This window comes from Ceratotherium simum, chromosome 17 (assembly GCF_057802395.1).
Source record: "Ceratotherium simum simum isolate JZ-2026a chromosome 17, ASM5780239v1, whole genome shotgun sequence".
NCBI classification, from domain to species: Eukaryota; Metazoa; Chordata; class Mammalia; order Perissodactyla; family Rhinocerotidae; genus Ceratotherium; species Ceratotherium simum.
The window spans coordinates 6,249,082-6,272,859 of NC_141916.1; the positions used below are offsets into that span (position 1 = coordinate 6,249,082).

The 23,778-nt window shown below is 40.8% G+C and overlaps 1 protein-coding gene across 2 annotated transcripts; it reads left to right on the forward strand.

Annotated features, from left to right (window-relative positions):
• The first annotated feature begins 67 nt into the window (after positions 1 to 67).
• On the forward strand, positions 68 to 21,737 carry KICS2 (KICSTOR subunit 2). 2 transcript variants are annotated; one of them, XM_014786698.2, is made up of 4 exons: positions 68 to 302; positions 5,635 to 5,920; positions 16,327 to 17,138; positions 21,554 to 21,737. In XM_014786698.2, the coding sequence occupies exons 1-4, from the start codon at positions 68 to 70 to the stop codon at positions 21,625 to 21,627; spliced, it is 1,407 nt and encodes a 468-aa protein (XP_014642184.1). In that variant the 3' UTR covers positions 21,628 to 21,737. The 2 variants fall into 2 exon arrangements, with proteins under 2 accessions (XP_014642184.1, XP_004429421.1); XM_004429364.3 differs by lacking the exon at positions 21,554 to 21,737 and having other exon boundaries at positions 16,327 to 20,410.
• The last annotated feature ends 2,041 nt before the right edge of the window (positions 21,738 to 23,778 follow it).

Below are 23,778 nucleotides of genomic sequence, written 5' to 3' on the forward strand. Positions count from 1 at the left end.
GTTCCCTGAGAACCCGGAAGTGCGAGGGAGAGGAGAGCCACGTGGGTGGAGGTGCAGCGCGGCTCGCATGGGGGAGTCTATCCCGCTGGCGGCCCCGGTCCCGGTGGAACAGGCGGTGCTGGAGACGTTCTTCTCTCACCTGGGTATCTTCTCCTACGACAAGGCCAAGGACAATGTGGAGAAGGAACGAGAGGCCAACAAGAGCGCGGGGGGCAGCTGGCTGTCGCTGCTGGCGGCCTTGGCCCACCTGGCCGCGGCCGAGAAGGTCTATCACAGCCTCACCTACCTGGGGCAGAAACTAGGTACCTCCGCCCCGCCCCCCGTGCCCCTGGAAGAGGAAGGAAAGGGGGTGTATTGCCCGCTCGGCAGTGGCGTGGGTCCCCTGTCTCTGTCACTCCTAGCCGCAGGCTCAACTCGGCACTCGCAGGTCTCCTCCCACCGTTCCCTTCCTTCCCTCGGCTTCCACAAGCCCCGCCCACCGGCCTCCACTGCAGATAGATTGGCCGATCGCGTGGATGCTGTTGGCAGGGCTGTGCCCCAAACCGATGGGTGTATCCATTTTGCCCAGTGCATGGGTTGGTGCCATAAATGAGAAGTTAAGCAAACTCTTGTGTCTTCACTCATCTAACCAGTGACGCTGCGGCCAGAGGAGCAAAATTTGGCAGTACAACCTTGTTAGAGTTAATGAACACTATCGTCTGGCTTCTTAAGGTTAAAGCCCCCGAGAGTTGCAGATGCAGTCCTACCCCCTCTTCGTAGGCCCTCCGTAAATATTTAATGAATGAAGAAATAAATGAATACTAGATAGGAAAGGCAGGAAATATGCCTAACACCAGCAGGAAAGGACTTAGGGGAAAGTGGTAAACACTCTTATCGTCCATGGTAAATCTTGCCCCTAAAAATAAGATGCAAGAGCTGAGTCAACTGATTTTCACTAGCAGAAACAGTTTAAGTAGATCACAAGGAAATAATATATGTGAAAGGCAAGGGCCATGCATACAAAGTATTACCACTTATAATTACCAATAATAAATATTATGAATCCCAGAGCTTTTAGAGTTGTTTTAGTACTTTGGCCTAATTTATATGCTTTAATTATCCGAGGCATAGGGTCAGGTATGAATGAAGGACACATATATAGAATATAGAATAGAAATGTAAAATAGAGTGCAGATTCCATTTTGATACCCCCCACCCCCACCCTGCGTCCTTATATTGCCTGAAGGTGACCGTATACATATTGCTTCGGGTAAACACTCAAGGGACAGGGCTTTCTGAGATCTTCCCATCTGCCTTAGCTATGCAGGTAACTTGTTATTTAGTACATTGACTTATTGGCAAAAACTGGTCAGATAGCTTCACCTTGTGTATTTTTTCCTCCTCTTTTTTACTCTGGCACATCTCACAAATTTGCAGTTGCTGTTGCAGTGTTATTATTCCCCTTTCTGCAGATGGGCAAATTGTGTACGTGCACTTGTGTGGGTAGGTGACAGAGCCCAAACCAGAATACCTGCCTTTGAACTGTCAGATTGTGCTTCTATCTGTATGATTTATAAAAAATTTGTACATGTATTATAATTTACATATACTATATATATGTGTGTGTGTATATATGTATGAAAATGGGGAGGATCCTGGCCGTAAAATTGTAGGTGCATAATTTTCTGACAGTTTTGTTGTTTTTAGATTACCCCACCTCGTGAAGAACAGTGATTGACCCCAGTACCATGATTCTTATTTTTGTTTTAGCTTATCTATGAGAATTTGATAAACATGTGGACTTACTCCCCAGACAAATATATGTGTAATACAATTTTGCCTACAATCTGAGAGGGTTGAGTTGGATTTCCTAAATCCTATTTATGGACCCCAGTTAAAAAATCTGCTACTCTAGTTTAAGTTGTATGTGCCTGATTTTAGGTAAACAGAACTGGCTGCCCTGTGTGGAAGTCCATCACTGTCTCTGACTTGGGTTCTGTGAAGTGGTCCTTTTTATATAAAGTGATTAGTTCTGCATGGACCCCAGATTGCATGGTGAGCCTGAGGGCTGCGCCTTGAAATTGACCACAGAGCAGTTTATGTTGTGAAACATGCCCAGGCACTGTTCAGTGTCCCAGGTCCCTTACTCATCACTTGTGAGTAAATGTTCTGAAAATGATGAGTTTCACTTTAATGCCTCATAACTTATTCACATGTACAGTAAATTTAGGTTCCAGATTTTAAATTTTAACTTTGCAAATATCTTACAGTTTTTTGGTACTGGAATGTTTGTGATATCAGCGTGCTTACAATATGACTTCATGATTATTGGGTTGACTCTCCATTTTTTTAAAAACTTGAGAAGAAATTTTTGTGTTGCCATTTAAAACATTCCCATGTTCTTCAACTACTTTGCTAATTAGAACGTTTATATAGTTTTCTTTAAAAAGCAAAACAAAAAGTTAATGTGCATTTTTTAAATATTTAAAAGTCTTTTTGACCTCACTCTTGTGACTGGTGTTTATCAAAGACCTTAGCAGTGAATCCTGATTATAGATGCAAGTGTGGGCCTTTAAACAACGGACAGACCCGACAGGGAGCCTTGTCTTCCCGTCTTGGCTCAGTTATGAAAAACTTGGGCAGAGCTCTTATCTTGGAGTCTGCTCTTTCCTTTGAGGGAAGAATATACCTGTTTGGGGAAGATCACTGATTAAAATATGCTGACTCAATGCCTGTGGAGGATTTTAGAAGGTCAGACTTTTCTCCCCTTTGTTTCATTACTGGAGAATTTCCTCAACTTCTAGTTGCCAGAATTTAGCATGGTAGAGAATGACTTAACTTGAGAACTATTGTTTAAAAATTATTATTAGCAACAAGTTGTAGAATAAAATACTCAATTAGGTGTTTTGTGTACTCCTTTAATATTTGTTACTTGAAATTTCATAATGTGAGATAGACTGTTGAACTCTTGAGAAATAATGAGAATTCATAAATAGAGCCTTCTGGAAATAATTCAAACTAACCATATTTTGTAAATTCAAAAAATTGAAAAGAGAAGGAAGTCTAGTGTCTCCTGATTCCTGTTTCTCAGCATGAAGGAAGGCCACTCCCCTAACCAGGGTAGTCCACAAATAGGATTGTGCTCCTCAGAGCGTTAGAAGAGAGCTGTTTGGAAGAATGTGTTGGTGGTCTCTCCCTTTCTTATGGTGTCATTTTACTTGGTTCACATACTACTGATTGATGCTTATTGATAAGCTTTTAAAGGTATTCTTTGTACTTATGTGGTGTTTCCACTCTCCCAGATAAGGGTAATCTGATGAAGGAAAGTATCCCTTTTTCACTCAGAGTTAAAATTTTCACCAAGGCCACCCTGTTTAACAGTGGAAGTGAGTACACAATTGAGGTCACCTAGCTATCTGTCAAGTAGATAGCTGTTCTTTTTACAGTACTTGAAGCTCCCAATTTACTGTAGAGTTTCAGAAGCTCAGTTGTGAAGTATTGCGAGTTTCTCATATCAGTGATAAATGGGAGGGAAAGGGATTAGCGTTATTGAAGATGTACTTTGCTACAGGCACTTTACAGACCAAATGTTACTGCATTTCGTCTTCTTAGCAGCTCTATCACTAGTTGCATGTTAAAAACAACACCACCTAAGGCTGAAAGTGACTGAGCGGTTTGCACATCACACAGCTTGTAAATTTGGAAGCTGGGATTTGGAACTAGGTCTGTCAGACTTCCAGGGTTTATGGGATTTATGTGGTACTCTTATTACCTTCCTAACCGAAGAGATTTTGTCCTAGACCTGGGCACAGAGGTCTGTTTATTCCATACCGCTTTACAAAATCTGCAAAGCCCAACTGAATATGGGCACGGAAGGAAGGGTACAGTCCTGTGTGGGATGTTGGTGTCAGGGTCAGTCCACCTGTACCTTACGGTTTTGGCTGCTATTAGTAGGAGAAATGATGTGAATGCTAGACGGTCTGTTTAGGCGGTGTATTGGAGAAAATCCTGTTTATGTATTAGTACTTTGTCTGTGGAATTGGTAGTAAGTAGGGTGACCAACCCTCCACGTGTGCCCAGGCTGAGGGGTTCCCAGGACGTGGGACTAAGTGTTTCCAGAGAAGCCAGACTTTCAGTGCCAAAACCTGGAAAGTCATGGGTAATCTGGGACAAGGTGGTCACCGTCGTAGGAAGGGATGTAAGATTCATTTCTTGAAACATAAACTGGGCAATAAACTAAAAACAATGTTGTAAAATGTTTCATTCTTTAAGAGGATGTTTTACAAATGCCTTGATAAATAATTTTAACTCCAAATTGGTATGTTTGGAATAGTAATAAATTCATTCATTAAAGCATTCTGTGTATATCAATAGAAAATTTAAACTGTCGCCCATCTCTGAGATTTTTATATATTCCTAAGAATTACTGTTTTAAACCTGCCCTGTTTCTTTTCATTCCCCTAATGTCTTCCTCTGACCCATTGGTGGGTGCGGAATTGCTGTAGAAAACATCTATGCAGCTGGCCCTGTAATTATTAGAAATATAGTTGATCATGTATTAATACAGAAGTAAGGAAATGATGTCTCTGCCATTTGATCCTTTTTGATTCTTGAAAAGGATGTATTTTCTCTTATTTTTTGCCAATTTCCTTTGGGTCCCCTGAGTGACAGCGGCTCTTATTTATAATTGCTTCCTGCTCTTAGTGATTCACAATTTGGTGCTTATGATGTTATAGCCTCTAGTGTCAACCTTGCAAGAGTACTAAGGTTTTCTTTTTCCCCTGGGATCCCAGTAGTCTGGATTTTTGTGTAAGGGAGATGCATGTGTGTGTTTTCCTTTTTGTGGTATGGTTTAAAAGATAAGATTCAAAGGAAAATGCAAAGCAGAAATAAAATTTTCTGATTTATCATGAATAACAACAGTGTTTCATATTTGGGTGTTCTCTTTTGTTTTAAATATGTTTATGTGGGGGCCGGCCCTGTGGCTTAGCGGTTAAGTGGGCGCGCTCCGCTACTGGCGGCCCGGGTTCGGATCCTGGGCGTGCACTGACGCACCGCTTCTCTGGCCATGCTGAGGCCGTGTCCCACATACAGCAACTAGAAGGATGTGCAACTATGACATACAACTATCTAGTGGGGCTTTGGGAAAAAAAAGGAGGAGGATTGGCAATAGATGTTAGCTCAGAGCCGGTCTTCCTCAGCAAAAAGAGGAGGATTAGCATGGATGTTAGCTCAGGGCTGATCCGCCTCACAAAAATTAAATAAATAAATAAATAAATAAATAAATAAAAAGTTTATGTGAAAGGAGGCTTTTTAGATACAGGTTGATGTCATTTGCTGGGTTAATTTTCCTCTGAAATAAATCTGAATCCTCACTGAAGTGGAGTGGGGGAGAATTGGTCTCTGGGTAAGGAAATCATACCCAGGTCCCTTGCTATACTAGTGAGTTGTGCCAAGCATTCATTTAACTTCTTCCTCAGTGAAGTTATGAATCAAACAATATTTAGACCCCAATCGTAGGAGTTGGAGAACGTGGCAGATGACAACTCACTGAGGTAGCAGGCTCAGGTTCTTTCCTCTTGGGTGCTGGGAGGTGTCTTGTGTTTCCGATTTCTCTTCCTGACCTGCCACGTGCTTGTGTCGTCTGCCTTCCAGGGGGCCAGTCTTTCTTCAGCAGGAAGGATTCCATCCGCACCATCTACACTTCCCTGCACAACGAGCTGAAGAAGGTGGTGACCGGCCGCGGGGCCCCGGGTGGGACGGCTCCTCACGTGGAAGAACTCCTCTCCCATCTGTCGGAGCAGCTCTGCTTCTTCGTTCAGGCTCGGATGGAGATCGCAGACTTCTACGAGAAGATCTACACCCTCAGCACACAGAAGTTCATCAACGCGGAGGAGCTCGTTGGCCTTTTGGACACCATCCTCAAGAAATACAGCTCCAGGTCAGTGTAGGTGGGGAGGGAGGGGGTGGGGGCCAGAACGGGGCAGCCTCTCAATCTCACACAGACTCAGTTTTTCCAGACACTCTTATGAAAAGCTATGATGACACAACTGTGAAGGAGAAATGGCTGTATTAGATTTTATACATGTTAATCAATCAACAGGTATACGTTAGGCACCTTCTTTGGGCTTAGTTAACACAATGTTGGATGGATACTGCTCTAAGCAATAGCGAAAGACCAAGAATGGTCATCCTTAAAAGATGTATTATAACTGATTTTGCTGCTTTTGCATGAGTTAACACAACAAAAGAATTGCATATAAAATAATATGACTTTTTAACAGAACACCATTCAAACAAATGTCCCTTTCAGAGTAATCACCTTGGTGAGTTACCCACTTCTTCCTCTGGTGTAGCTATGCCTTAACATGTGTGGGAAACTCCTTTATAACTGCTTTTGGTGCCTGTGGCATGGTTTTGTTTTGAATTTCCTTAGTGGAGGCAGGCATCTGTGCTTTTGAAAAGGGCATACTTAACTTTTTTTGATAATCAAAAAGTTATTTGTAGTCAGTTTCGTTTTTTGAGAAAAAAGATATTGATCAACTGGAAAACTTTTATTTGAAGGAAGTTGCTACTTATAAAGAAATGAGACTGGTTGTAGTGTATTGCTCACTGCCTGACCCAAAAAGCAATACCTAAAGAGTTTGAGAAGCATTGTGAACATCACTGATGTGAATGACCCCGTTTTATTTTGGGGTCTCTGTAGCCTGGCATATAGTAGGTGCTGAATCACTGGATGATGGACTGAAAGGAAACTGATCACTCTGAAGGACACCATTCCTTTGGGTATATGAGTTCAGATGTCTTTGCTTAAAAAAGAAAGGTAGATGTGTTAATTTATATTCCCAAATGAAGGATAATACTCATGTGATTAAGGGACTGGGGGAAGGGGGCAAAGTGGGGAGATTCAAAGAGACTTCCTGGAGGAGGGAGCATCTGAGATGACTTTCAGGGCAGGGAGGATTTTGACAGCAAAGGCAGGAAAGGAGGACGCAGGTGCTTTGAGATGAGAGTTGATTCCAGAATGCTGAAAGGTTCAGGGTTTGAGTCCTTCCCTTCTCTCTTCCTGAGATGGTCCTGTCCCAGTGGTCTACTCATCATTTAGGGCTTGGTCTCAGTGTCAGAGAAGCCTCCTCTCATTCTCCTACCGGAACTATCACTCCGTCAGTCACCGTCCTGTTCCCCGGCCTTTTTTTCTTCCCATCCCTTATTGCCATCTGAAGTTACTGTTGTTTGCTTAGGGTGTTGTTTCTTTCCTGACGACTAGAATGTGAGCTCCACGACAGCTTCTGTGTCTCCAGCACCTTGAACAAAGCCTAGCACCATAGTAGGTGCTCAGTAGATGTTTGTTGAATGAATAAGTGAATAGTCGGTAAATAGTAGGGAACCATGAAAGGTTTTTGAAGAGGGAAGTATCGTGTTCTTATCCTTATCTTAGACCGATTCCGTGGCGCTGGAGTGTGGGACGGGATGGTGAAGGGAGTGGTTACAGGAGGGGAGGTTAGTTTAGCAAATTGTTATGGTAATCCGATGGGCGGTAGCAGGGCCTCATGGTTTCAGGACAATGGGAAAGGAGATGATGACAAGAAAGGTCTACAAGTCTTGGCAAAGGTGGTTTGGCGGTTTTGCACCTCAATGATAATATCATTTATAGGACTGAGAAGTCAGGAGGGGCAGGCGGAGGAGGAAGGTAGCAAGCAAAAGTTGAGGCAAGCTGAGCTTGAGTTGCAGGCAGATTTTCAAGGGGAGACTCAGCAGGTGGTTGGAAATGGCGGTCTAGAGCTCAGACGAAAGGCTGGAAACAGACAAAACAATCGGAGGTCACCTGTATACAGACGTAGACTTAAACAGGTCTTTGGTTTTGGAATTACAATATCAACGTATCTTTAATAAAGCGGCTTTTGATTTTTAAGCTTGAAGGTAAAGGGGGGATATTTCTGTATAGCTATTTTGAAGGAAACTAGCACATATTGAGTAACTACTGTGTGCTAGGCACTTGCGAGACCCTCTTGTGTGTTATCTGATTTGAGCTACAGGTGTAGATGGTGCTGCTTTTATGCCCAGAGTCCTGCAGCTGGTGTTTGAACCCACGGCCCTGTGACTCCAGAGCCCGTATTCTATATGCATCATTGCTTGTATCAAATATTGAGGTGCTTCTTATCCAGTCCAGATAAGTAGTTTGTCTCTGTCGATCATTTTGCAAGTCAATAAATAAGATCAGTCTTTATTTACTGAATAAATGATAAGACTATGAGGTAATAGTCTTCTGTTAGTAAGACAGAAGACATCGTAGGCACTTACCACATTCCCCTGCAGGGAATAAGAGTTGTGTACTACTTAAAATCATGTAATGTGCATATTCTCTCTGAGCACAAGATAGTTTGGTTAATATATTATTATATTCTTATTATTACTTTATAGTTTTTCCCCAATTTATCTTGAAATTTTTAATCCTACAGAAAAGTTTCAAGAATAGTGTAATGAACATAAGAGTTATAATATGACCAGGAATTCCATTCCTAGGTATATACCCAAGAAAAATGAAAAAATAGGTTCACACATAAAAACTCTTACATGGATGTTCATAACAGCATTATTGATAATAGCCAAAAGGTGGAAACAACCAAAATGTCCATCAGCTGATGGATGAATGGGTAAATAAATGCAGTATATCTATATGATGGAATATTATTCAGCAATAAAAAGGAATGAAGTACTGATACATGCTACAACATAGATGAACCTTGAAAAATGATGCTAGATGAAAGAAGCCCATCACAAAAGATCACATATTGTATCATTTCATTTATATGAAACATCCAGAATAGGCAAAGTCATAGATACAGAAAGTAGATTACAAATTTATAGACACAGAAAATGGTTGCCAGGCGTTGGAGGGGAAGGGAGAATGGGGAGTGACTGCTAATGGGTTTAGGGTTTCTTTTCGGGGGTCATGAGACTGTTCTAAAATTAGATAGTGGTGATGGTTGCACAACTCTGCATATGCTAAAACCATTGAATTTTATACTTTAAAAGGGTATGTATTTTATGTATGTGAATTAAATACCAGTGAAGTGGGGCTGGCCCTGTGGCCTAGCGGTTAAGTGCGCACGCTCTGCTACTGGCGGCCCGGGTTCGGATCCCAGGTGTGCCCCGACGCACCACTTCTCCGGCCATGCTGAGGCCGCGTCCCACATACAGCAACTAGAAGGATGTGCAACTATGACATACAACTATCTGCTGGGGCTTTGGGGAAAAAAAGGAGGAGGGTTGGCAATAGATGCTGCTCAGAGCCGGTCTTCCTCAGCAAAAAAAAGAAAAAATGAAAAGGAGGATTAGCATGGATGTTAGCTCAGGGCTGATCTTCCTCACAAAAAAAAAAAAATGTCCTTTACCTAGATTCACTATTATTAAAATTTTACCACATTGGCTTTATCTCTCTGTATATAATTGTATTTCTCTGAGTTGTTTGGAAGTAAAAGGCAAACGTCATGACACTTCACTCCTAAATACTCAGGTTATATCTTCTGGAAACCATACAAAACTATAACATAGTTTCACACTCAGGAAATGTAACACTGATTTTCTACCATCATCTAATGTATAGTCCATACTCAGATTTCCCCGATTGTCCCAAAATGTCCTCTATAGTTGTTATCTTTTATTGTCATGTATTTTTGATCTTTATGATATATTCTAAATTTTCTTTTTATTTATTTTTAATAGGTAATATGTTAACATAGCTCAAAATTATAAAGTACAGAAGAATACATAGTGAAAAGTCTCCCTCTTCCCCCGTCCCTTAGCTACTTAATTCCCTCCCTAGGAGGCAATGAATGTTAGCAAGTTCTTCCTGTGATCCTGAGAGATAGTCTATGCATATAAAAATACACGTTTTCTTTTCTTTCTTTCTTTTTTTTTTTTTTTGTTGAGGAAGATCAGCCCTGAGCTAACATCCAATGCCAATCCTCCTCTTTTTGCTGAGGAAGATTGGCCCTGGGCTAACATCCATGCCTATCTTCCTCCACTTTATATGGAATGCCGCCACAGCATGGCTTGACAAGCAGTGCCTCAGTGCGCAGCCGGGATCCGAACCTGCGAACCCCTGGCCGCCAAAGCGGACTGTGCAAACTTAACCGCTGCGCCACCAGGCCGTCCCCACGTTTTCTTTTTTTTAAACAAATTTTACATGGTTACAAGTTTTCTGTGTCTGGAAATAGTCTTTTATTTCTTCATCAAATCTGATTAGTATATGTTTTCTTTTAATAAAATAGTTTTTTGAAAACCAAAAGCTGAAGTACAGTTGGAAGCATGAGTCTCAAGGGGAAGAGGTCTCACGTGGTGATTCCCAAAGGCTAATGTGAATGTGGTTTGCTGAACCATCTGAGAAGCTTAAGAAAAATACCCATCCCTGGGCCTCTCTTCTTTCCCGAGAGGGTAAAACTTAGTGATTATGGATAGGGTGCCCCGAAACCTGTATGTTTTAAAGTTCCCTGTGATACTGATACACAGTCTGCGTGAAAAAATGTTTGGATAAAGAAGAGAAAGATGCCGACACTGGGATATACCACGTATTGAACCTTACTGATGTGTGTGCATGTGCAGGTGTGTGTGTACGTGTGCGTCTCTCCTAGGAATGACTGTCACTATTTAACTGTTTTCGTTTTTATTTGATTTGTGATCTATCATCTTTGAACATTCTTTGAAATATCCCACTTCCTGGAGCCTTGAGAATTTCTCCCATTTCTGCAAAAGACCTGATTTCATTCTTGAAGCTCTTAGGGCAGCACTTGGCTGTATCCCTCCTCCTTCTGAGTGGGTGCTGCTGGAACCTGATGGAGCTGATCACATATGGTCAATAAATGTTTCTGTCTCCAGTCTCCGCCGTCCACCCATGCTGCCTTTCTCCAATTAATAGGGAATTACTGATCACAGACACACCCTAGCCTGGAAATTATCTAAATTAGAGGCTTTGTGTTAATTTGAACAATATAAATTTCTTAGTTAAGAAATTCTGAGAACTCGAAATTCTGTATGATATATTGATTTTCTTTGGGAAGTGAGATTATTTTAGGTATAAATTAATGTGATTTACCCTTTGCCAGGATAACATCCTTTTTTCTATAGACTTTTTGATTTGGCATCTGTCCTACACCAAACGTATTTCTTTCATAGTTCCAGTGTTCTAGAGAAATAATTCATATTTTAGTATTCTGTTGTATTGAAAGAGTTAATCATTTTCCCAAAGGACCTAATTTATCTTCAGGGACTGCTTATTTGCCCCAGTATTATCTGATCCATGTCAGATGCTTATTAAAAATTGTGTGAATCTTTCATCTTTCAAACGGTGAAATGTCTTTGTATTAAAAAAATTAACAAGTGTGATGTATAACGTGAAGTTTAAACCTCTGGCCCTGATTTGAGATGCGGATCCTGTGTGAGTTATTGCAATGTCCCGTCTGCTTTCAGAGAGGGGTGAAAAGCATGTTTTGTTTTTTTTCTCTGGGAGCCAGTTATGTTCAGAGTAGAATGGTGTTAAAGGTTTCTTCATCTGGTAAAGTTATTACATTATTAAGCAAATGCAAATTCTTGTCTAAGAATCACAGTCATGTGTGATGCTGCATTTCAAATTGAATAATTAACGTTAATCCTATAAGAGTTTTTACTGTGTGTCCTTTAGAAGAAAAACATGAATTTAGCTGATACATGGTCAGGGTGTCTGTTATTCCTTGAATACTTTTGAGGAGGGGTATAACTTGGGTTTTTTTGCCAGGAAGCATCAATAGAATTTTTTTTGATTCTGTAGAATTCATTTTGAATTTATTTAACTGTTTTGTACAGTGAAGATAAAAGAAAATTCTGGCTAATCTTTCTGTTTTGTGATTAAAACAAAACTGGAAGATAGATTATAAATGCAAATTAATATTTATTCTAAATCAAGAATGTAATTTTAAGAAATAATGCTTTTAAAGAAGTCAGCAATTATTTATGCATCCTAGATAGCTTTTTAAAATCCCTCTGGTATGGGAACAATATACCAATCAGTGATTTTTATTCTTTAATCATAATTTTATAGGTAGGATTTAAAGAACTTTTTTTTTTTTTCCCTTTGGTGAGGAAGATCAGCCCTGAGCTAATATCTGCTAATCTTCCTCTTTTTGCTGAGGAAGACTGGCCGTGGGCTAACATCCATGCCCATCTTCCTCCACTTTATATGGGGCACTGCCACAGCATGGCTTGCCAAGCAGTGCGTCGGTGCGCGCCCGGGATCCGAACCAGCGAACCCCGGGCCACCGCAGCGGAGCATGTGCACCCAACCCTTGCACCACCGGGCCTGTCCCTAAAGAACTTTTTTTTTTTTTAAATTGAGTTACATGAAATTTCTGTTTGCATTTTAGGAAGCAGTTTCTTGATCTGAATGCTTCAAATGACAGAATTCTCACCAAAGGCAGAACTATGATTTATTTAGACTTTATGTCCTTTTTACTTTAAAAAAAGATTTGTGATAAAACTGTTAATGAAACAGTTGTGTGTGTCTAGTTCAAAAAGGTTAATTATTACACTCTGAAAATTTCATTTCAGCAAAATTAATAATAGTGCAGTTTCTGGGGACGCATTCTCCTCTAGCCTTTGACATGCCCCAATCTTAACAGTGAAGACTCAGGCCTTCTGCGATCTTGCCCAGCCTACCTTATCAAATTCATCAGAGGCCTGTCACATGCCTTAAGTTGCACCCAAACTCTTAGTAAAAAGGAAGAAGCTTCAAAGAGAAATCATTGAGCATTTTAAGCAGAAGCCAAAACACAGTCCATAATCTAATGTGTTCCCCGTATTTGCCATTTCCTACCTTGTTTTCTGTTATTTCTTTTGTTTAGAATGTCCTTGAATTTGTAGGGAAGGAAAAGTATCTCTTTCCTTTAGTCTTCTAAGTTCTCAACTGGGAGCCCTTTGACAAAAGACAGATTAACAAGAGAAAAGCATACAGATTTATTTAATATAAGTTTTATGTGGCATGGGAGCCTTCATAAGGGAATGAAGACCTGAAGAATCGGTTACCCCTGCGTTTTTATACTGGGTTTAATGAGAGTGGAGAGTCGTGGAAAATGTGCCAGGATGAAAAAGGGTCTGAGCCAACTGTAGTGAACTGGGGGAGCAGCAAGGCCTGTTCGTCCACATTCCTCTGTGCCCTTTCCTCTTGGAGATAAGGAGTTCCTTTCCTCAGGGTGTGGGGAGGGCACCTCTCACGTTAGGGTTTCATGACCTGCTTTAGGGGAAGGTCAGCAAGTCCTTCACGTGCATGCTTTCTCACCTGCCTTCAGCTTAAGATATTCATTATGCCAAGGTGCTAGATTTTGGGGTAGCATGTTCTGAACCCTGTCACATTGTTCCATTATCTATCAGTTAGCTATTGCCACAATAATGCTGTATCACATATCACCTCAACATTCACACATATGGGCTTGAGGGTTTCCTGGGAGTTGGCTGACCTGGGCTGGGCTCGGCTGGGTAGTTCTGCTTAACGCTCCCGGTCTCTCTGGGCGTGGCTTCTCACTGTGAGCTTTGGGCTTAGTCTGCTCCACGTGTGTTCATTCTGAGCCCAAGGTTAGAGGGGAAGCAGCTACCCTGTGGCGAGGGTCAGGGGGCAAAAGGACGAGCCCAGCCAAGCTGGGCTTTGCTTGCGTCAGATCTGCTAACACTCCCTTTGGCCAAAGCAGGTCACAGGGCCCAGTCCATCAAGTCCCACCGTTTTCCCAGGGTGGGAAAGTACACGCCTCCTCTCGTGACTGGAGTCACATGGCAAAGGGTGGGGAATCAGGGTGGTTAGGATTGGCCCAGAAATTTAAGTCTCGTCTTCACATGGCTAAATCCTGCCTGCTCTTTAATCTTTATGGCTCAGTTCAAACCCTCTCTCATCTGTGGCCTCCACAATCTCAACCAAAGGGATTGCTCCTTCTTCTAAACTTATTTTGTTTGTACTCCTCATAAGAGATGTATAGCTTTCCACTTGTATCCATCATAAATACCTCCTTCTTCCGTGGGAGGTCCTGTAGGGCAATGAGTCCTCTGGCTCATTCATCTTTATATCTTCAGTGTATTTGTATCTAAAAACTAGTAAACTGTTTTAAATCAGAAGAGACTGCAGATTTTTGTTGTGGTAAAATATACATAAAATGTACCATTTTAAGTGTACAGTTCTGTGGCATTTGGTACATTCACATTGTGCTACAGATTTATTTTTAATTGGGCTTCTGACTGCTCACGTGTGAGACCTGCACCCTTCCTTTGGAGGGAACTCCGAGATGTGGATTTGTGAAGGAGGGTGTATTCTCTCGCTCTCCCTCTCTTTTTCTGTCTTTCTTTTTTGGCTTTTTTTTGAGCAGATGTCCTCTGCAAATAGTGTCAATTTATTCTGTATTCAGACTCTTTGAAGCTTGCAGCCGTAGCCTAGGTGTGTATTTTTGGATTACCACAATTTAACAGATCCCCCTGTAGTGTGTGTTGTGATAGGTATGGGGCACAGAGCACAGTGGAAATGGAGAAATGATACATCATAATGCTGATCTCAGAGTCTTGGCAGAATAACATCAGCATGAATTTTTAGCTCTTCTTAAGGATGAAAAATAACTTCAACATTCACATTCATCCTAATAATTGTTGAGCATTTAAACACTTGTAGTATACATTTATGGGAGAGCTTGTTCAGAATTCTTTCTGAAGGTTTGTACAGAGAATTCATGTTCTTTCAAGGAGAACGTTGAATATAAATGATGATTTCCAGCTGGAAGCAGAAAAATAACTTAGCCTGTTGTTATTTGTGGTAGAATTTTATCCAAACTCATGCTGTTTTCCTGTTATTAACAGTCTTACTGTGTTTATAGTTCCTTGGCAAGTTTTCTTGATACCCATGATTATAGAATCTTGTGATACTTAATAAAGCTAAGGTGGTAGAAGAAGGTGGTCAAAGCAAAGGTGACCATATGTCCCCATTTGTCTGATAAATTACTATATGATTAAGCTGCTAAAAGGGCAGACAGGTATTAAGAAATTAGAGGTTATAATTGGGGGACCTGACCTAGTCTGGGGGTGGGCAGAGAAGACATTTCTAAGGAACTGACTCTGAAGAGGGACCTGAAGCATCAGAAAGAAGTATTGATGAAAGAGGGTCTGGCTCTCACTTGCCTCAGGGCCTTTGCACTTGCCCCTCTTCCTTCTACCTGGAAGGGAGGATACTCCCACATCCCATCTCCTTCCTCCTCAGTATTACTGTTACTACTAAAGTAGAAAATGTTTTACAAACAGCAGGTAGCAGTCCATGAGTCATAAAATTAATTTAGTGAGTACTAATCTGATTAAAATATATATATTATTAAAATCAAGAGTACATTGTGCATAAGTAAATGTAAATAAGACATTTTAAAAACCTTTATTTATATATGTGTGTGTTCTTAATCACAGTATAAAATGTATTTCTTATTGTAGATAATGGTCAAAAAATTTTTTAAACATTTTGTCTAGAACAAGTAGAAATGAAATCATATTACTCCCTTAACTTTTTTTGTGATATCATTGCATTTCTAATTATTTATTTAATATCTGGAGAAAGTGAGAAGGATGAGAATGTGGCCTTGTGAGCCTTTTTAAGGGTTTTGAGTTTTATCTTAAGATAAATGGAAAGTGACTAAAGTGTTAGGTATTTTTTATTTAATTACCATTTTGTTTTTAACCCTGATTAAATGTGAAGGGAATTTGGGAAGTAGGATTGAATAAGGGCTTTCTGGTAAATGTTCTATTTCTTTAATAAACATTTATTGATTATATACTATGTTTCAAATATAGATTTGTAGTCTATCCTGTCATCTGAAAAATCAGTTTAATAATACCTTATGAAGTTACTGTGAAATTAAATAAGTTAAATAGTGTGTTATGTACACACTCAAGAGGTGTTTTAGTGACCTTTTCTTTACCTCGGCCTCTTTAGGACCACACCCTAAAAGAGGATGCCTTGTTTTGATGATAATGTTAGTCATACAATTCCCAGAATAAATAAAGTTAAGAAAGAATTATAGCTAATTTAATTCCTCTGTATTTGAAAAGAAGGTAGCCACCGCTCTCATTTTGTTTCAGATGTCGGGCTGTTTCCTCAGGAGAATATGATGTTGACATAATTCTGAAATGGTGAAGTTATGTCAGAATGACTTTGAAATCAACATGGAATCCTTCCATTTTTCCTTCCCCTGACCCCAAACGTAATATTTTTTGTCTGACCACATTGTTTTTCTGAGGGTAGAAAATGTCAACGTGGAGTAACATTTCCACTTCATTCTATTAATTTCCCTTCCCCTTTAGATTTCACCACCCCATCCTCAGTCCTCTGGAAAGCAGTTTCCAGCTGGAAGTTGATGTCCTGAGTCATCTCCTGAAGGCCCAGGCTCAGGTCTCGGAGTGGAAGTTCCTCCCGTCTCTGGTTAACTTGCACAGTGCTCACACCAAGCTGCAGACCTGGGGCCAGATCTTTGAAAAGCAGCGTGAGACCAAGAAACATCTGTTTGGAGGGCAATCCCAGAAGGCCGTGCAGCCCCCACACCTTTTCCTTTGGCTGATGAAACTCAAAAACATGCTGCTTGCCAAGTTTAGCTTTTACTTTCACGAGGCCCTGAGCCGACAGACAACTGCTTCAGAAATGAAAACGTTGACTGCAAAAGCCAACCCAGACCTTTTTGGAAAGATTTCCAGCTTCATCAGGAAATACGATGCTGCCAATGTGTCCTTAATCTTTGACAACCGGGGTTCTGAGAGCTTTCAGGGTCATGGCTATCACCACCCCCACTCCTACAGAGAGGCCCCGAAGGGCGTGGACCAGTACCCAGCCGTGGTGTCTCTGCCCAGCGACAGGCCTGTCATGCACTGGCCCAACGTCATCATGATCATGACGGACCGCACGTCCGACCTCAACAGCTTGGAGAAGGTGGTCCACTTCTACGACGACAAAGTCCAGAGTACCTACTTCCTAACCCGCCCAGAACCTCACTTTACCATTGTCGTCATCTTTGAGTCAAAGAAATCCGAGAGAGACTCCCATTTTGTTTCCTTCCTCAATGAGCTCTCCCTTGCCCTTAAGAACCCCAAGGTTTTTGCCAGTCTGAAACCTGGATCCAAAGGTTAGCAGGTGATTTGCACGAAAGGTTTGAAGACTGGAAGTTGTGTTCCTGATTGCTCTGATGAGCTACAGTGCGCTGTGATTAGAGTTTCCAGCCATTCCTGCCTCGTTCAGAGCTAAATAAAGACAAATCCTCCCTAATTGTGTCACACACTTTATAAGCAATTAAGGCCGATTGAGTTAAGTATCCAAAGAGTAACCTAGGAAGTGATCGTGGCTACCGTGTGTCTCCGCGGTTCAGCAAAGTCTTTTGGTGTTTTCTCCTATTGTCCTGCATTTGATGTAGACCGAATATTTATTGGCCTCTGATTTTTCTTTCCAGATGTTTTATATTGTCCTAAACATTGTGTTCTAATGCAGTTCCACATGCCCTCTCCCTTCCCCTCCCTCCTGGATGAGTAATTGGGATAAGATATTAAATGGCCTTTTTAGAATTAAAGGACTGTATGTTTTCTATTTCATAAATTGGCAAATTAACATGAAATTATTAGTTTTATGATTCTGACCTACAAATTAATATTTTTGATGCCCAAATTAGGGTCTTGGTGAGGAATTTCTCTCAGTTATTGATGTTGAAGGTGAGCAGAGTGTCACCATGGCGTCAGGTTCAGCGCACCCTCACGCGGCTTCAGTAGCCGTGGGCTCTTGTGCGGTGATCTGCACACCTGACTGCATTTGTGTTTATCCTTATAATGTTTGAGTTTTTCACTCTGGTTTAAAGGCAGCATCAGCCATTCTTTGGGGTTTCCTCCTGCTTCAGCGTGTTATCTGCTCTGCTTTCTGTTGATCACCTTTCTGCTGCGATGTATGTTCACGTTTGACTCTGCTCCCTGGTTATTTTTAGGCTGAAAAAGCATGCAGTCTTGGCTTTTCAGCCACTTAGACATTCATGCGACTTAACCTACTTTTATAAAATCAAAATGGAATTGCTGTACTTGCTAAAGATCAATTGTGCATTCCAAAGACCTCTTCATAGTTGAGTAACCAACTCAGTACTTAAGCACATCTGAGCTTGGGTTTCCTGCCCGTCTCCTGCATATTATTCTTGGAAGCAGTGATACATCTTAGCACGGCCGCTTGAACACTTCCCTTAGCAGGTGTTGGAGGAGCAGTAGATGGATCAGCAAGGGCATAATAGGCTGTGGAGACCTTCACTCACTTCTAGTATTGATTCAGAATAAAGATCAGCCACAAAGAGTAATTGAATTGTTACTTTCTGATAGTTCCTTCAAAGCTTGTGTGCAATGTCGTGGTCAGATGGGTCAGAGTGGTCACGGAGCCACTGTCTTACTGGGCAGCCCCAGCAGGCAAGCCAGCTGCATCGGCAGAGACCAGAGAGCCCCTCCAAGTCTGGGTGGGAGGGCTGCCCACCTCAGGCTGGTCTACTTGGTGGAAGAACCCACTGACCTATTTTCTGGGGAGAACATGTGTTTTTCTTTTCTTTGTTTCTCTTTTTTTAAAATAAAAGTCATATGATTTGTAAAAAGCCAGTTTCCTTTAAATAGAAAGTAGTGATTACCTCTGCATTTTATTCGCTCAGGTTCTATAAAAATCTGAACAGATTTTACAACATTGACCTTATATAAAAAATTGAAAACAATTGGAACTAGAAAGTCTTAATTATTTTCCCTCTCTTTTGTGTTTTGCCAGGAAGCTGAAAAAATTCCCTGGTGTGCATGTATTTTTTTTTTTCCTAGATAAAACCACCGTTAGCCTTAATGATTGGTCCCATGTACCTAAAAGAAAATATGCTTTAGTGGAATGTGGAAAAGAGTGTAAATAAAACATATATACAATATTTAAATAATCAGTCCTTACCTAGAACATATTTGAATTGTATATTTATTTTTAAACATATTTTGGTTCAAGCCAAGAAACAAAGTTATTTTACGATGAGATTTAGCCTCTAAAGTCAGTAATGAAATGATCTGGAAAGTCTGTGTGTGTTTTGCTAATTGGAAGCGTAAATCCACGTATTTCCCACAGACTGCTGACGCTGAAGTTTGTTTCTAAACCACGACTTGATCAATTTCTATGGGTAACTGGGAGTGTGGGCCACACTTACTGGGTTTGCCGACGAGTCCATCAAGGAGCATTTCATTTTAGGAAGCTGTTTGGACACAGGCTGAACGTTTACGATTTTGTCCTCTCCTGGGTCCAGCCTGATGTCTGACTGTGTCATTTTAGGAAGTGTGTGAAAATAAAGCCTAATTCTTAACTGAGGAGCCGATACCTTTTGTATAATTGCTTTGTACATTTGGACATATTGGAGAAAATTTACTTTTGAGAAAGAAAATAGTTGTTATTTCACTGCACTCCCAGTAGAGTCACTCAGGTGATCTTTAAAAGATGTCCACTGTCTGATCGAGCACCAAACTTGCGGTTTTGTTTCTTTGGCAAGCCAGCCTCTGAGCTTGGCTTCCTGATCTGTAAAATGGGGACGAGGAGATGTGGGCTGCCTTTTTCAAAGGATATGTAAGAATGGAATGAGATCATGCATGTAAAAAAGGCTTGGAAAACGTCCTTGGGTTTGAAAGCTGTATAAATAAAAGATGGACCACTCTTTCCTTACACTCAACACCTCTCCTGGTCTCGTCTTTCTTTGCAGGTCTGTGGCAACCCTGAGCTTAGTCATGACATTTGAACAGTACTTAAAGAACTCATTTAGAAGAGGAGGTAGATAAATGCCTAACCAACACACTCACTCTTCTTATTTTAGAATCTTTGTGTCTCTTTGTTCCCAAATTTTTTGGTTGATTGATGGCATCGTTTCAGTTCTGTATGCTTACTGATTTTTTTTGTCTGGTTGCTCTATCAGTTAGAGAGAGGTGGTAAAATCTCCGACTGCGTTTGTGGATTTCTTCCTTTATTTCTGTCAGTTTTTGCATTTTGTGTTTTGAAGCCCTTTAATGAGGCCCATATACGTTTATAGTTTTTCTGTCCTTCTCATGATTAACTGTTTTATCATGATGAAGTTTCCTGCTTTATCTCTGTTACTACTCCTTGCTTTGAAGTCTGTTTTGCCTGATATTTTTATGACCATTCCAGCTTGGTTATGATTACTGTTGGCCTGGTATGTCTTTTTCCATCCTCTCAGTTTTCATCTGTGTCTTTATTTTTGAAGTGTCTAGAGTAAGAACTAAAGAGAGAAGACTGATTAGAAAGAGCAGTAACCAACCCTGTGCCCTCCAATCTGAGTCTCTGCCGTTTGATGGGAGTGTTGAGTTCCCTTCTCCTGCAACGTTCTTACAGTCAGCGTTTTGCTGATGGGATCCTCGAGCTGTCATTTAACATGTTTTTCTATCCTCTTTTTTTCCCTTCATATTTGGAGTTAGATCAAGAGGTTTGATCAGATTCAGTGTTTTTTTTTGTTTTGGTAGTAGTGTTGTGTGTTTTATTAGGAGGCAGCTAACATCTGGGGTTGCCTAGATGGGTTATATCACTCGAGGTTATAAAATGGTGATATTCTAATTATGTCATTCCTTCTACAAAGAGAAACTTCACCTCCAACTATGGCTACCTTGAAGAACAGTTCCTATAGGAATGGCTGGATAAATGCTTGATTCTTTTGCCAGTTTTAAAAATAGTGAGTTCCTTAGCATCTTCCAGAGACACTGGAAGTTTTTAAGGAAATGTATATGAATTTTTGAGGATTTCTGCCTTCTGCCTCTTAGGTTCAACTCCAAATTTGCAACGATACATCCATTTCTTCCCCTTACTACAAAGACACTTTTATGAGAAAGGTTATGACCCTCGCTTATTTCTTCCTCATGGTTAATTTTCTCTCTTAATTACTGTTAACTATTTTCCTCCACTTTTTTCCTCCCTCCCTCCCTGTCTTAGTTTCTAATATCTTCCTCAACCGTTCCATTTTAGGCACTTTTTTCCCTGCCTTAGGGAGCCAGGACATACCCCGGTGGTCGCTGACCCAGTTTTGGAAAGCAGCATCTGAAAGGATTCACTTCGGTTGTTTTTACAACCAGTTAGTTTTTTTCAGGCAGTGAAGAAGGAATATAGAGGGGAAAAGTTCAGTATTGACACTAATGGAGTGACTGCAATTAAGCCCAGCCACCGCATGAGCACACAAGACACTTAGCCAACAGCAGCCAAGCAGTGCTGTGTGTATCTTGTAGATTATTTGGCAAGAAAAGCTACACACAACTAAAATCTGGCCAAGTGTATTTTTACTATAATTTTTTATTGTTAAGTAGAAGATCATTCTTAGTCTATTTGCTATAATTAGTCTGTATAAAAACAATGCATTAACTTCTGGTTTTGCTTTTCCTTTAAGTGAAAGTTTAAGAAAATAGATTTTTTTTCCCCATCTAAGTAAGAAAGAAAAAAACATGCCATGTGACTCCCCAGGAAAGCCCTGTAGGTTGAGTTTAGCAACTCCCTCTCTACTTTTTATACCAGGTTCCTGTTACCAATGCAATTATTTCATGGCCTTTTGCCTGAATAATTCTCAGCTGCTTCTCCAGAGGAAATGAGTCAGAAGAAATACACTTGGTGTGCCTTTGGAGACTTCTCTTGAGAGCGTGTAAATCCATAAGGCTTCATTAATGCAGTATTTTGACTTTGCATGTTTTTTCAATATGCTTTTGATAATAAAGTCTGTTTCTGGGATACTTTAAATTTAAAACCATATGATATATGTAAGATATCTATGCTAGAAAGTGGAGAGAAGCAAATGGCTTCCCATTTCTGTAGCCTCCTACCTGATGTCAGAACCTGGGGGTAGGGTTCTGAGGGATGGTTTAACTCAAGGAGGGTCATGAGAGGCCTCTGTGTTGGAGAGCATTTTGAAAGAGGATTGCTAAGACGTGCAGTGACAACAGCAGGAAAATGTAGGATGGCACTTGACCTTGATCTAGGAGAGGAAGATAGTCCTTGGGACTTTGACTAACTTTGTCCCTATGGGGTGAATTCTGCTTTTGCTGGTCTTAAAAACTGTGGAGTAATTCCAGAATCCAGTTCAATTTGAAAATCGATGGTCTCATTTGATCTGAGATTTATAATGACTCAGCTGATCAAACTTCTAGATTAGGTCTAGATTCGTTTCATTTTTGGTCTGACGAGATATGGCAGTGAGGACACCGCTTGACCCCAGGGCCATCCCGGTCTCCGTCCCTCCAGGCTAGCCAGTGTTAGAGAAGTCCCCAAGGCAGAAGCAGATAGATAGAATGTTGTATTCAACATTCATTCACTTAACAACTGTTTTTTTTTTTTAATTTTATGTATTTATTTATTTTTCTCCCCCAAAGCCCCAATAGATAGTTGTATGTCATAGCTGCACATCCTTCTAGTTGCTGTATGTGGGACACGGCCTCAGCATGGCCGGAGAAGCGGTGCGTCAGTGCGCACCGGGGATCCGAACCTGGGCCGCCAGCAGCGGAGCGCGAACACTTAACCGCTAAGCCACGGGCTGGCCCAACAACTGTTAAACATCAACTCTGCTCAGGGTGGTGACACAACAATCAACCAAGACGAAGATGGGGCTGCTTGGTGGGTGCTGCTAGTGAGGTGAGCTGGCTCCAACCACCAGGCAGGCCAGGAGCTGAGCGAGCTGAAGGCAGAAAGGCCATGAATACTCTTCAAACTTGTTTTACTTGCATACCTCCCTACCAATTTTGGAAAAACTGATACCTTGATGGATTTTTAAAAAAACATCTGAAATCCTCATCATTACATTTAAGTGGTTTCAAAAGATACATTTTGTCATGTCTCATAAATATTGACATTTAAAATAAAAATGTTAATTGTTCTTTTAAATGTATCTAGTGAAATCTTGGTACAACAGAGACTGAGAACTACCATTTTCCGTATTTACAAATGTCTTAACAAGCTTTCTAACAGTTGGAAATATTATATTACTTCTTTTGCTCCCTGAACTCCATTCTACTCCCATAGAATTTTATCCTAATATGAAAAATTTTTTAGCTTCAGTCTTATTGATCACCCTAATAAATACTTCTCAGCATTTTATGTATAATATATATTATATTAATACATATGTATATGTTCTTTTTGTTCCATAAGGCTCTAAGAGTTTAATGACCAAATTACACATATATTAGAAATTTTATTTGAACATTTTATTTGAAATACATCTTTCAATGATGAATAGGTACAGTGTTTATGGTGACTTGGTTAAAGAAATTGATAGTCTAAATGTTTCTTTGTTTGGTGGGCAGAGATTTTTACACTCTGCAGTAATACCTCATGTTAAGAATGTAAAGGGTCTGAGATTTTACAAGTCAGCCGGCCACAGTTTCATGGATGCTGGCAGAAGACACGAGACACTCACTACTCACAGCAGTAGCAGTAGCCAGAATATCACCATTTTTGCACTGGTTCCCTGAGCCCCGGTGTGGATGGGCCCAGATGGATGTCTGCTCATGCAACAGGCTGCATTTCAGGAAAGGAATTCTGATCTTGGGAAAACCAGATGGTTTATAACAGTCAGTGAACGTGTCTTCCATTTGCCTGTGGGAGACATTATTATCCTGGATGGTAAGTTTCCAAGAGTTGCCATCACCAAGTACCACCAATTGGGCGGCTTAAAACAACAGAAATTTATTGTCTCTCCGTTCTGGAGGCTAGAAGTCTGAAATCAAGGTGTTGGCAGGGCCATGTTCCCT